Source organism: Arvicanthis niloticus, chromosome 6 (assembly GCF_011762505.2).
Source record: "Arvicanthis niloticus isolate mArvNil1 chromosome 6, mArvNil1.pat.X, whole genome shotgun sequence".
NCBI lineage: Eukaryota > Metazoa > Chordata > Mammalia > Rodentia > Muridae > Arvicanthis > Arvicanthis niloticus.
Window position 1 is genome coordinate 15,894,899 of NC_047663.1, and position 14,145 is coordinate 15,909,043.

Sequence of the window (14,145 nt, forward strand, 5' to 3'; positions counted from 1 at the left end):
AGCCCTTGCTGGGGTGAGGCTGTGGGCTGGGTCTTAGCTGCACTGTGCTCTCATGGGTGCCGTGTGCCCTCTGCACTGCCCTGACTCCCCGAGAGACGCGCTGCTCACTGAGCCCCAGCATCGCCTGCCTCGTCCTCTAAGCTGTGAAATCTTTGCCCTTCACGCCTGGCATCCATCTTTATAGTGCTTACGCTCCTGTGGGCCCGGAGGATTGGAAAGATGAAGACATACTTGAAGGCACTCTTTCAGGAGCCAGTCTGTCTGCTGGAGCATAGCTCTTGGACTTGAGGTTTTAGGCTTGCCATGGTCACAATATTTATGCCTAATCTTGTGGATGGAGAAAGAAAAGAATTGATCAGAATGTGGAAGAAATACAAATAATGGCACAGCTTTCTGTGTCTTTTATAACATGTGGCTTCAAAGGGCATCAACAGGGAAGAGTCCGTATGCAGGGATTTAGTAAAACACAAAAGCTGAGTGAGCCACAGGGACAGAAAAGCTGTTGGCACACAGGAAAACCCCACCAGTTTGTTTCCTCCCGACCAACTTTCTTCCTCCCTTCCTCTCTTCCTCCCTCCCTCCCTCCCTCTATCCCTTCCTGTCTTGAGAAAGGATCTTGCTAGGTAGGCCAGCCAGACAAACTGCCTGTCAGCTCAGTCTTAACATCCCCTGTCAAGGAAGCTCTTTCCCTTGAATCATGCTTAACATTCTTCCCAAGGAGGCCGGGGCAGAGTAGAAAGCGTAACCAGCTTTTCTAGAGAATATTTGATGTCGATATTTTGTACAGTTTGTAAGGTATAGAACAACTCTGGCTGTCGAATCACATTTTGTGAACTGTTTTTTGCTGTTGCACAATACAAAGAGAGTGAGTGTTCTGTGATTACACTTCACTTAACAGCTCTGCACATCCCTCCAGCAGGGTTTGAGCTGACAGGGCGCACACACACTGATCTTTGAGAAAGACACAAGTCCACCGCGTCCCTGCATGCCGAGCTCACCTGTAACTCTGAAATCTGTCTGCACCTTGATCAGTCTCACTACTGCTGGCATGGGTTAGGTCCACAGAAGCAGCTAGGAGATGTAGACTCTACAAGCAGTGTTCTAACCTGATACGAGGTTGCATCTCTACACCCCTGCCCCCTGCACAGCGTGGGACACAGTATGAAAAGGTGTCCACTGCTAAGTTAGCTGTGTAGCTAGGATCTTCACTCCATCAGAGTACAAGTGCAGGGTCTTCCTCTGACCCATGGCCTCTCCGCTGCCCTTTGCTCTCTGTCTCTTCAGGAACTGACTAGTAACAAGCAGTAAATAACCAGCTTACATAAACCTTCTGATAGCTGGGCTTTTAAAAGTAAATACTGAAGGTTCCTGTTGAGTTTTCTCACATGCTCGAGACTTCTCCAATCTCAGCATGCCCTTTCCTGGTTTAATAGAAATGTCTAAGGAAAGTGGCATGGCAGAGCACAGCAGGCTCTGCCGCATCCTAGTGTCCCCGTGGCTTTGAACTGTACGGAAGGTGTGGGGCTGCATTTGAGCCAGGCTTTGAGGATAATTGGAGACTAAGTCTTCAGCTTCTTTCCTGTTTTTACGGAGCTGGTGTAAGACATTTCAGCTCTGAGATCAAAGCCTTGCTGCTTTAATCCACTTGAAGCTTACTTAACTCCTTTCAGGGCAAAGTGTACTGATCTGCCAGCTTGTACAATGGAGAAAATATCACCAACAAAAGACATAAAGCCTGGGGGTTATTTGAATTTGATCAAATTAGGCTTTCCCAAGCTTTTGAAGGATGCCTGTATGACCCAATCAGAAGTAAGTATGAAGAATGCACTCAGGTGTTTCTCAATAACAGCCATGTGTTCCTGCAGCTGTGTAACCGTGTCCAAGCTATGTAAACAATAGAGTATGTTTTACCTAGGCTTAGGTGGCAGTCGTGTTACTAAGTGACAGAATCTCACGGGACTGCTGTCCGATATGTGGTCCACTAGTGACCAGAAGTCATCATGCACTGTGAGACTGTATGAGTTTGGGGTTTTGGGTTCCACTGTTCTCGGGCAGAGCCTTCCCTTCTAGGGAAATTGAAAGCTGGGGTGACTTGGTAATAGCAGCACTCTTGTGAGACTCCAATGCCCTTCTGAAAAATCCTTCCCAGGGCTGGAAAGATGGCTTTGCAGTTAAGAGAACTTGCTGTTTTTCCAGAGGACCCAGTCTCTAACTCCAGTTCCAAGGGGTCCAGTGCCCTCTTCTGATCTCACTGAGCCCTACATGCACATGGGTACACAGACATAAATGCAGGTAGAATACCCATACACATAAAATGATAAAATAAAATAATTTTAAAACGAAAACATTTTAAAAAAAAAAAAGAAAGAAAAATCTCTTCCAGTTCACATGGGCTGTTTGGGCTGCTTGGACTATCTTGTGTGAGCCATGCACTTTTTAAATCCTAAGGGAGGATCTCTCTGTGTGGCCCTGGCTGGTCTAGAACTTGTCGTGTAGACCAAGCTACTCTCAAACATACAACAACCCTCTTTTCTCTGCTCCCCACGTTCTGGGACACTGTTGGCACACTGCACTACGCCCAGCCTGCTGCTGACTTTTGAAGCAGTGCATATATGGTTCCATAGAGTGAGGTGGCCTAACTCAAACCCGCGGTCGCAGGACAGTTCCCAAACTCTGCTTCTTCACCTCATGTGGAGACCCTGAGAGCACCCACATACTTGCCATGAGGAATACATGACTTAACACGGCAGTTTGAACAGCACCAGGTGGTGGCGGTATTTTTACTATTACTATTGTTACTCTCGATATTGCTACTGGAAAGCTTAGGATGTAGGTCTAAGGATGTAGGTCTAGGTGGCTGTGTTGTGGGAAGAAAGAGTAGTTTGCAGCAGGGTGCAGTAGCATAGGTGGACTCAGCTGTTGGAGGTTGCCAAGAGACAAAAGGATCACCATGAGTTCAAAGACAGTTTGCACTACAAAGTGAGTCCCAGGCCAGGTTGTGCTACAGAGGGAGACTCTTCTCAAGAACAGAGAGAAAGGGGCTAGAGTACTGGCTCAGCGGTTAAGAGCCTGTGCTGCTCCGGCAGAGGATCAGGGTTCAGTTTCCAGCATCTGCATGGATAGCTGTAACTGTCTGTAACTCAAGTTGTATAGGATCCTCTTCTGATTCCACAAATGGTGTGCACACATGGTAAACAGGTAAACATGCAGTCAAAACTCCCATACATATTTCTTTTATTTTCATGAATGTTTTAATTACATGTATGTCTATGTACCATGTGCATGCAGTACCCACAGAGGTCAGAAGAGGGCATCATATCCTCTCAGAACTGGAGTTACAGACAGTTATAAGCCATCATGTGGGTGCTGGGAATAGAACTCAACACCTCTGGAAGAGCAATCAGTGCTCTTAACCACTGAGCCATCTCTCCAGCCCCTAAAAGAACTTTTTAAGGAGAGCGATTGAGAATTAAATTGTGTCAGCCTTGGGGAGGCAGGACTTTATGTGAGGGAACAGTTGTAACATAGGAAGAGCTAACAGTGATGTTGTCAAAAGGCACATCCAGATCCAAGAAATTGAAGTTTCTCTGGTATCTGAGAGCATGTGGCACCAGTCTGCTTGCCAGGAACAAAACAGTCCCTGGGGTGAGCTTCTGTAACCCCAGCATGTGACCTTGATAACCTATGATAGACGTTCCCTTTAAGTTTTGCTCTCTGGATGCTGGATGTTCACTTTCAGAGGGGAACCCCCACCACCAACACCATGGTTAAAAGGATGGGGAAAGTGAGCTGGGTAGGGGAGGCTTGAGGTCAGCTCCATGAGCAAGGGTCTTGGGACCCTGGGTGTAACTATCTACTTAACTTTACTTCCTAGTTGACTACTAGAGTCAACTAGGAAGACTCTTAATGAGGAATAATGTAGACCAGGTTTGCCTGTGGGCACATCTGAGGGGGAATGTCTTGATTGTTAATTGAGGTAGGAAGATCCACCCTGGAGGTTGGTGGCACTGTCTTCATGGGCTGGTCCCTGGACTGTGTGAGAGTGGACACTCATGTGTTCTCTCTCTGCCCCTGACTGCATGTGATGTTTTGAGGACCCACCTTGCTTTCTCTGCACTGGTGAGCTGTAGCCTGGAACTATCATCCAGATAAACACTGCCTTTCCAATGTTGCTTTTTGTCAGGGTATTTGTCACAGCCACAGAAGTGAAGCTAGAACACCTTCCAAGCAGCCCTGTTAACCCAGCCACAGAGTCAAGACCAGTGCTTTTAACAATACAAGACGGGAGCTGCAGTGTGGGGCCACATGCTTTCTGTGGCTGTGATGGCAAAGTTAGGAGGCCATGGGGTTTATTAAGGAGCGTGCACACACGCACACATGCACATGCACACTCACACATGTGCACACACACACATATGCACACCCACACACGGACCTCCATTCTGGCTGCAGCCTCCCTTGCATCTGGGGACACATGCACATGCACACTCACACACATACACACGCACACATGCAAACTCATGCACGCGCACACACCCACACATGGACCTCCATTCTGGCTGCAGCCTCCCTTGCATCTGGGGACACATGCACATGCACACTCACACGCACACATGCACACTCACGCGCGTGCGCACACACACCCACACACGGACCTCCATCCTGGCTGCGGCCTCCCTTGCATCTGGGGACACATGCACACATGCACACGCACACATGCACACTCGTGCGTGTGCACACCCACACCCACACACGGACCTCCATCCTGGCTGCGGCCTCCCTTGCATCTGGGGACACATGCACACGCGCGCGCGCGCACACACACACACACACACACGCACGTGCACGTGCGTGCGCACACCCACACATGGACCTCCATCCTGGCTGCGGCCTCCCTTGAGTCTGGGGACACGCAGTCATGGCTCTTTATTAGCACTTTACATTATGGTCTGGGCTGAGCTGATTGAGGCATCTTTATTCTTTTTTTCCCCTGATTTTTAAAAAAAGATTTGTTTGATTCTTTATTATGTATACAGTGTTCTCCCTGTATATGTATGCCTGCATGCCAGACGAGGACATCAGTTCCCATTACAGATGGTTGTGAGCCACCATGTGGTTGCTGAGAATTGAACTCAGTCAGTGCTCTTAACCTCTAAGTCATCTCCAGCCCCTTTTCCTGATTTTTTTTCTTTTATTGAGACAGGGTCTTATGTAGTCCATGCTATCCTAAACTCACTGTGTTACAAAGGATGCTTCTCTGCTTCTGCCCCTCTAGTGCTGGGATAACAGATGTGTCACCATACCCAGCAGCCATCTTTATCTTGTACCTGTGTGCATACATGGCTGTGGAGCCCAGATGCTGATGTCATGCATCTTCCTCTCCATCTCATTTTTTAAATACCAGTCTCTCATTGAATCTGGAACTTACCAGTTTGACTAGACCCTGGCCAGCAAGCCCAGGGACGTCTCTACTGCCCAGCACTGGGATTACAGGCTCATGATCCAGCATTTTACCTGAGCACTCCAGGGTCAACCAGGTCCTCCCTCTTGCTTGTAGAGCAAGCGCTTTACTGAGTAAAGGGTCATCTCCCCAGCCTCATCTTAAAGGTTAATCATGTACTTCCTGAAGACGAGTTCCTCAAGGCACCTGTCGATCAATACAGTGCTCACCAAGAGTTCAGCGCTCTCACGGAATGAGCTGTCTCTTCTTTGTGGCACCTTCTCAGCCACACCAAGCTCATGGCAGGGCCTTGTACAAAGAGCCTAATTGTCATTTGGTTGGTGATTTGTCCCTGAGCACGGCTAGAATAGCAGCATGTAGCTGTCTGTGTTCAGGGTAAGGTGCCACTTCTGATGTCTGACCCCATCTTGACATTGTCACCATATCTACACATTTTCCCAAGGCAGAGACAGGCTTCCTAGTTGCTGTTCACTTCATCCGGTGGCCTTGCAAGCCAGGGCCTGGGACATAGCAGTGGGATTCGGCCTCTGCTCTGAAGGCTGCATGCTCTTGGGTTTTCAGTGTGTTTGCCTGCCAGTCATTGCCATTGCCGTAGAAGCTCTCTTTGGATGGGATGGTAAACAGCCTCCGTTTGTGCATTTGCACGTGCATCATACTAATTTGAAATACTTGTTTTCAGTTTATATCAGTTTTACATTCTCAGCCCATTCTTGAGTCCATCCTAGGTTGTGGGTGGACCTCATGATGCATAATAAGGGGTATGAAACTAGACACTGGACCAGAGATACAGTTCAGGAGGTAGAATGTTTACCTAGTATGAACAAAACCCTGGGTTTGATTCCCAGTACTCCATGAACTGCGAGAGGAGGTGTGTGCTTATAATTTCAGCACCTGGGAAATGGAGACAAGAGAATCAGAAGTTCAGGTTTATCCTTAACTACACAGCAAGTAAGGGTATCCTGGAATATCTGATATCCTGTCTCAAACAACAGTAACAACAACAAAATAGAAAAAAATAAGATCACAGCAAACCCACCATAAATATCTGATCATATTTAGGCCTCCTCCTGACATAGGTTTCTGGTTATCTCATACAGGCTTACCCTGTAGCAGCTGCAGCCAGAAGGATGGCCAGAGCGTACAACCTGCTGGCTACATACAATTCTCCCTAAAAAAAGATAGTGTGGTGTCCTTTGTGTGTAGGTGAGACCTCTGTCCAGAGGTCAAGAAACTTACAGTGAAACTCAAGTCCTAGATCGCGTAATGGGCCTCTAAGCCTTTCACTTGGCCTTCCTGGAGATGGAAGGAGGGAGCATAGCCCATGCGACTGGGGCCTGAACCAGCCTGTGCCCATAACAGTTGGTTTGTTCATTTGCAGTTGTTTTTCATTTGCAACCAGATAGCCAGGGACTAGAGAACTGAGTCACTAGTGAAGGGCACTTCTGGTCACAGTGCTCACATTTGGGTGGCTCACAGTGGCTGTCACTCTAATTCCAGGAAATTGGATGCCTGTATGTACTGGTCTCTTCCAGAGGACTTGCTTGAATCCTAGTATCCAGGTTGGGTGGTTCACAGCTCCAGCTCTGGGGGATCCAGATGCTCTCTTCTGGCCCTGACTGTACCTGCACATGGCTGCCCTCCCCCACTACCACTCTCATATATATATATATATATATATATATATATATATATATATAATTTTTAAAAAGAATAAATTTGTGGGAAAGAAAGACAACAAAACCTCCCATTTTGGAAAAAGTAAAGTCTTGGTACTCTTAATAAAACAGCTTTCAAAGACAATTCATGCCATTGATATTATTTGGAAACCTGGCCAGGATTTCCAGAAGAAATTAGTGTCCTTTTTATAGTGAGTTAAAATTCCTATGTAGCCCTTTGGACTGATCCCTTTCTCCTGGAAGTAGTTAAGGACTAAATGTCTTTCCTGAAGCAGATGTGCCTTTTATCTCCACAGTAACAGCATTTTGAAGAGTAAGCTAATGGTTTTTTTTAACTGCTTACTGTAAACTAGAAATGAAGCAGTTTTTCCCACAAAGAAGATAATCACTCTTGACCTGTGCCACTTAATTTAACTAAGTCGCTCATGGAGAATAATCGCATTCAGTGACAGGAAGAATTTGTTGGAAACCAAATAGGAATTATTCTGCCTTTAGTGAAGAATTGCACCATTAGTACTTCAGAAGATTGGATGGTGCTTTTATCCAGGGGATAAAAGGGGAGGGGCTGTTTACTGCAGTGGACTGAAATGCAGCTATGTATGAAGAATAGTGTGAGATTAATATCCGGCTTCCTCTTACATATTGTCACTTGTCTTATGAGGATCTATAAAAGTTTATTAGCATTTAAATAGCCACTTGAAGGATTGCATTTTGATTAAATATCCATGAGGTCTTATGGAGCTCTAAGAGTAAGAAGCATCTCACGTGGCTTCGCCTGCCAGGCCATCCCCTCCTGTGCTGACAGGGAGTTACGAGACATCTGTGCACACTGTGTAGATGCTGGTCCAGTGGCAGCCATCCTGATGAAATGAGATATAAGCTATTGGCAGTACTATCCTTCTGATAACTAAATTCTTAAAACCCTGGCATTAAGTGGTTCTCCAGATTTACCTAGATGCTCCTGGAAATCCTTTTGTTTTTATTATTAGGTAATTTCCAGAAACAAATGGACACTAAAAATATAAAAATTTGGGGGCTAGAGGCATGACTCAGAGGTTAAGAGTTCTTGTTGGTCTTGCAGAGGACCTTGGTTCAGTTTCCAGCACCTGCCTGGTGGCTTACAACCATCCATAATGCTAGGTCCAGGGGCTCCAATATCCTCTCTGACATTCTGTTGCACCAGGCATGTACACGGTACACATACCTTATGTGTATGCAAAACACTTATACAAATAAAACAAATCTTTTTTTCTTTCTTTCTTTTTTTATGTATATGAATAAGCTATCACTGACACATAGGGCATAAGATGCCATTACAGATGGTTGTGAGCCACCATGGGGTTGTTAGGACTCGAATTCATGACCTCTGGAAGAACAGCCAGTACTCTTAATCGCTAAGCCATCTCTTAAGCCCACAAATAAAATAAATAAATAAATCTTTTAAGAAAACATCTAAAAATTTGGGATGTGTGTGAGAGAGAGAGAGAGAGAGAGCACACAGGAGAGCACAATGAGTTTGTTGGGCTGTCTTTTTGTGTTTTTAAATGATTCTCTTTAAACCGTTTACTCCCTGTTTGCAGGGAGGAGGTAGATGAGGTGCCTTCTGCCTGCAGAGGTGGGAGGACAGCTTGTCAGGTCTCTTCCTTTCCTATCCCATGTGTGCTCAGGGAATCAAACTCAGGTCATCAGGCTTGGTGGCAGGGGACCTTTACCTGCTGAGCCATCTCACCTTACTGGGTATAGGTGAGAAGCTTACAAGAGTGACCCCCAACAGCTACATTACTAAGCCCCAGCCCACTGATGACTGCCTTATGGAGTCAGTCAGAGCACAGTGAAGTCTCCTCACTTGGCAAACAGCAGCACATTGGCCACCCTTCCTGGTAGAGCTGTGGGTCAGCCCATTGCCTTCTGGGCATTTGTTTCTTTACTGTGAGGAGAAGAAGAGGAGGGGGAGAGAGAGGATGGAGTCCTTGCAGAGCCCACATGAACACTGAATTCACTGTGACCCCCAGAGTGGCCGTGCTGGCCACTGCCCAGCACGCAAACCACTGCAGCCTTTCTCCACACGTTCTGATGGTAGAAGCGCCTCATGCTTTACACCCCTCTGTAGTCAGTACAAGTCACATGTCGACTTTAATGCTAACTTAAGAACGCTGAAGGGCTTATTTTGTGTGTCTGGGTATTTAGCCTACATGCGCCTGTGTGCACCACATGCATGCCCGATGTCCTCAGAGGTCGAAAGAGGGTGTCAGAGCCCTTGAAACTGGAGTTAGATAATGACCGTAATCCATCATTTGGGTGCTGGGAGCTGAACTCCTCTGCAGAGCAGCAAGTGTTCCTCACCATTGAACTATCTTTCTAGTCCTGAAAATAACATTTTTGATACTGTAGTTTAGACTCATATTTCTTGGGAGGCAAAAAAAAAAAAAAAAAAAAATCAAAACAAAACCTTTTTTTTTTTTTAAACTGTCTCTCTAGGACTCTGGATCGATTTGGAAATGTCTTACAATGGGTCCTTTCTGATGACTCTCGAGACCAAAATGAACTTGACCAAACTAGGTAAAGAGCCTCTTGTTGAAGCCCTGAAGGTTGGAGAAATTGGCAAAGAAGGGTAAGGGGCTATATATGAATTTACTAACCAACCCTGGGGACCCAGCCTCTCCATGCAGCCTGTGAGAAGCAGGTGAGGGCGTGGCAGCCCCTGAATGGCCGGCAGGTCAGTGTCAGCACTTCTGATCACGGAGTGACCCTCACACCCAGGGACTGCTATAGCAGCCTACAGTGGCTGTTTGCTGGTGCCAGCAGTGGCAGGGGTGACACTGTCTTAGTTATTCAGCAAGCATCACTGGCACAGGCAAGCAGGACAGACCCCTCTGAGCATAAACCTTTGTGCAAATCAAGCCCTTACTCTGAAGCCTACCTCAGCTCGAGCTCCAGAAGGCAATGGGTGGAGCAGATTACGGTCCCCGGGGGATCTACCACTTTAGTCACCAGCTCAGAATTATTTATAACGAGATGGTTGACTTGGCAGCTAAGAGGACGATCCGCAAGTGTTCTGAGAAGCACTTTCCTGAGATAATACAATGCTGATTTGCTTAGTAAATTCTTCTCTGTGTAGATAGTACATCTGTTACCCAGAGTTAATCTGATTCGGAAATATTTCAGAATTGTGAGGTAATTAATGGAGCTTGAACACCTGAATACACACCCTACCCCGGATTTGATGCTCAGATTCTTAACACCTTAAAAGCCACTGTTCTGGTTACACATCTAAATGGTAATACTATTTTAGCCAAGTTAAAGGATATGGCCCCTTCCATCCCAAGTCCCTCTGCAAGGATTAAACTACAGTGGCTGGAGCTGCCACAGTAAACTAAGTGCAAGACACTGGCTCCTGGGCTTTTTGCTTAGTTGTAAGCTGATTGGCCCTCTTTAGGTTTTCCTTGCTAATAAACCAAGGGGGGTGAGTTGTGTCTTCAAGGACATTGTTTTGCTTAGATTATCCTGATTTATCTGGGTTATGTGTTGAAATGTTCCTGTTTTGATAATTGGAGAGTTGCACCTGCTGTACACAACCTAACTCCTCTCTGCTGTCTTCCTTCCATTTCTCCGCTATTTGTTAAAATGTATTTGGATTCGGCAATCTTTGGATTTGTATTTTCTGGTGAGTGGTATTCATCAACTCCCTGTGTGGCATTTCACACCCATGTGTGCTGAGCCTGATTTGGTCCCATTGGAAGCCACAAGACAATGTCATTTCATCATGTTTCCAGACACGAAGGCACAGTCCAAGGGCTCCAAGGGCTCCGGGAGGCTGGGAGCAGGAGTGAGGCTCTGCTGACAGAATCCCCTAGACTTCTCTGTTGAGAAATGCTGGGGTCCTGATCTAGCCTGATCTAGATTTGATCTCCAGCACTTTTTTTTTTTTAATGTATCTACTAAATGGGAGTGGGCCAGAGCTTCCTTTGGTTGTTAGCATTTGAGTAAGGGCCTTTCAAAAACAGCTGCACCCCAGCACAGGGCTTCAGGCTCTGGTGGAAAGGCAAGGCGAACACATCAGGTGGGCAGCAGACCGCTTGGTCTGAGTCTTGTCTTTGACTCTAATGGCCAGCTCTGTTCCGCAGGTCAGGGTTTAGCAAGAGAAAGTGGGGGGGGGGGGGAAGAAGGGAAAGAGACACGAAGAATAGAGACAAGACAGGGTATGTGGTCAAGTCTCCTTTACTGTCTCCCACAGACTATATTCACACCTCCTACTGACTACCACCACCACACCCTTACAAGGAAATCCTGGGTATTTATAAGCACAAGCAGGAGAACACAGGTGAAAACACTTTACCACATGCACCATGAAGCTGGGGTCACTAAACAGCAAAACAAGCTATGTGGGATAAACAAGATGTTTGTCAGTGTGTGCTTCAGCTGTTGTAGGCTGTTGAAAAACAAGTCTCTCATCAGGGTATATGGTTCCAGATGGCTGCAAAGTTGATAGCTGCTTTCTGCTTAAAGTCAGCTCCCAACATTTGACACACTCCACAGTGACTGTTGTTCTTCTGGCTGTCCTGGCTTTCTACCCGGTTTACGTCCACAAACTGGCATCACGGGATGCCATGTTTCTTTAGACTGACTGAAAACACTCCCTTTCTTTGGGAATGTGGCTTTCATGGTAAAATGTATTTCTAAAACCATCATTTCATAGAAGAATCCTGAATGTGATCTCTGTCTTCCTCCTGTGAGGATGTTAAAATATACGTTAATATGTAATTTGCCATCACTTTTCAATGCAAAGAAAAATACAACCTCAGAGCCCTTCCTTTTTGAGGAAAAAGGCCTGAGAAACAGACCCTTGGAGAAGCTTAGGACCCAGATCCCATCTTTATCACAGGAAAACATTTCCACAGCCATGGTTTGGCTCAGAGTTTTGAAGCATTGAAACTCCCTGAAAGCCCATGTGTGATACCAGAACCTAGTTCCAGAAGCATTTCTAAAATCTGCTTCCTCTGGTCCTCAGCCATGAACATATATGGCCACCTTGAGGCTAAGGAGTGGAGGGACAGAAGGCAGTCCATGTGGTGGCAGTTATTGAACACTGATGTCTTTGTTAATACTGAACACCCTCAAGCAGGCTGTGTAGAGGCCTGCAGCACCCTCTTCTCCAGGCCCCCTGTCTAGCCTCCTCCACCTTTCCAGGCCGCAGGCCACACATGGGTTTGCCCCAGGTCCCACTCAAGTGACTGTGCTCTTGGGAAACTTCTACAAGTTCCCTCTTCTAGTGGAAGTTTGCTTATAGTGGTACCCAGAGAGCAGGAGAGAGAAACTGAAATCTAGGTTGCTTTAGTCTGAAGCTCCCTTTGAAAGTCATTTATGGGCTCTTGCAAACTTGTACTTCTACAAACAGCATATCTCCTTGTCACACACTATAGTTAAAGCACTTTGGGGCAATAAGGCAGACCAAATGGGTTTCAGGGACTGGGAGTATAGCTCAGTGGAAGAGCTTAGCATGTGTGAGCGCCTAGGCTGTCCCCAGCGCTGTGGGAGTGGAGGGGAAGGAGGCAGGTGCTGAGCAGTCTAAACTTTAGGGGAAAACCTGTAAATGGCCTTTAAATAAGTCAGAGAATGCATCCTACATGACAGATCCTTTAAATGGATAGTGGGGTAATTTTGCAATGTACTTGGTGCAGCTTGGGCCAGCGTATAGTCTCCCCACCCTTACCTAGGTCCCTGATCTTCCTAGGAGCCAAGTAGACCATAACTAGGTCTTGTCCTGGGTGTGTGTGTCCATATGCACATGCAGCTAATGCCACTGGTTTCTTACAAGTAAAAGAAAGTTAATGCATTCTGAGGAGTGAGGTCCCCACCTAAGGCTGTTGAATATGCTTATTTACTCTTCACTGAAAGCGTTTTACAATTGCCTCTGGCATCTGTGTCATTCTTTTAACTATTCCAAAGTGATAGCAATCAGCCTGCTTTGCAGGTAGTTTGAGAAACTACTGGAATGGGCCTGGAGAGATAGCTCAACCATTAGGAGTGCTAACTGTTCTTCCTAAGGACTAGAGTTCAAATCCCAGCACCCACATAGAGGCTCACAACCATCTGTAACTCCAGTTCCAAGGCCATCTATTGTCTTCTGGCCTCTGTAGGCACAGCACATGCATATAACACAGACATATATGTCCAGGCAAAAAGAGACAAACAGACAGACACACAAATAGGCTGACTGGCTGCTGGCAGTTGCCAGAAGTGATAATGATTATTCTAACAAGAAATAAAACATTTGAGCCAGGCATGGTGGCTCATCCTGGCAATCCCAACACTTGAGAACCTGAGGCATGAGACATAGCCTGAGTCTGAAGCCAACCTAGGCAACATAGTGAGTTCCAGGCCAGCTTGGATTACAAAATAAAATCCCCATGGGGTGAGTGGTAGAGAGACCAAGGGACCAAGACAGACCAAGAGAAAATAACGTCCTTTCTCTTGTGTCTGACTCTAGGCACAAGAACTATTGTGAGTGGTTTTTACCAGAAGCAGTGTAACAGAATGAGTCTGTTCAGTGGTTCTCTGAGAGGATAGCACGCTCTTCTAGAGTTCTGAGTTGTGTTTAAAGCCAGTAGTGTCTTCTACACACCCTACACATCTTTTCTGAGGACGTGTACTGTGTCTCTAAAGTTCTTGTTGACATCAGAAGGTCAAAAGCATATCATGCACATTTAGTTATAAAAACTGTGTCTGAGCCAAACATTAGTCACACAGTGGCCCTGGGCTCCACGTGACACAGCTCCCATTTTGGGTGATAGAAATGCTATTTAGTCAAAATCAGACTCCACAGCATGTGACGCACTGTAGCCTAGGCAGCATTTGTCTGAATGCTGCACTTGAAGCTGTAGAGCATTCATTCATTCTGGAACCCCGGAGCCCAGTGCAGCGTTCAGTTCATCCACTGGCATCTTCCACCCAGGGGATGGAGGTGCCAGACAGCACACGTTGGTAGGGACATGAGAGTCCCCGGCTCAG

The 14,145-nt window shown here is 46.4% G+C and overlaps 1 protein-coding gene across 3 annotated transcripts in view; it reads left to right on the plus strand.

Annotated features, from left to right (window-relative positions):
• Positions 1-14,145, plus strand: part of Tex2 (testis expressed 2) — a 110,878-nt gene that overhangs the window by 84,717 nt on the left and 12,016 nt on the right. For 2 of the 3 annotated variants that reach the window (XM_034505931.2, XM_034505932.2), the window contains exon 8: positions 9,616-9,748. The exons of the other annotated variant lie outside the window; for it this stretch is intronic. In XM_034505931.2, coding sequence (XP_034361822.1) covers positions 9,616-9,748 — 133 coding nt within the window. The remainder of the gene's footprint in view (positions 1-9,615; positions 9,749-14,145) is intronic. 3 annotated transcript variants of the gene reach the window in all.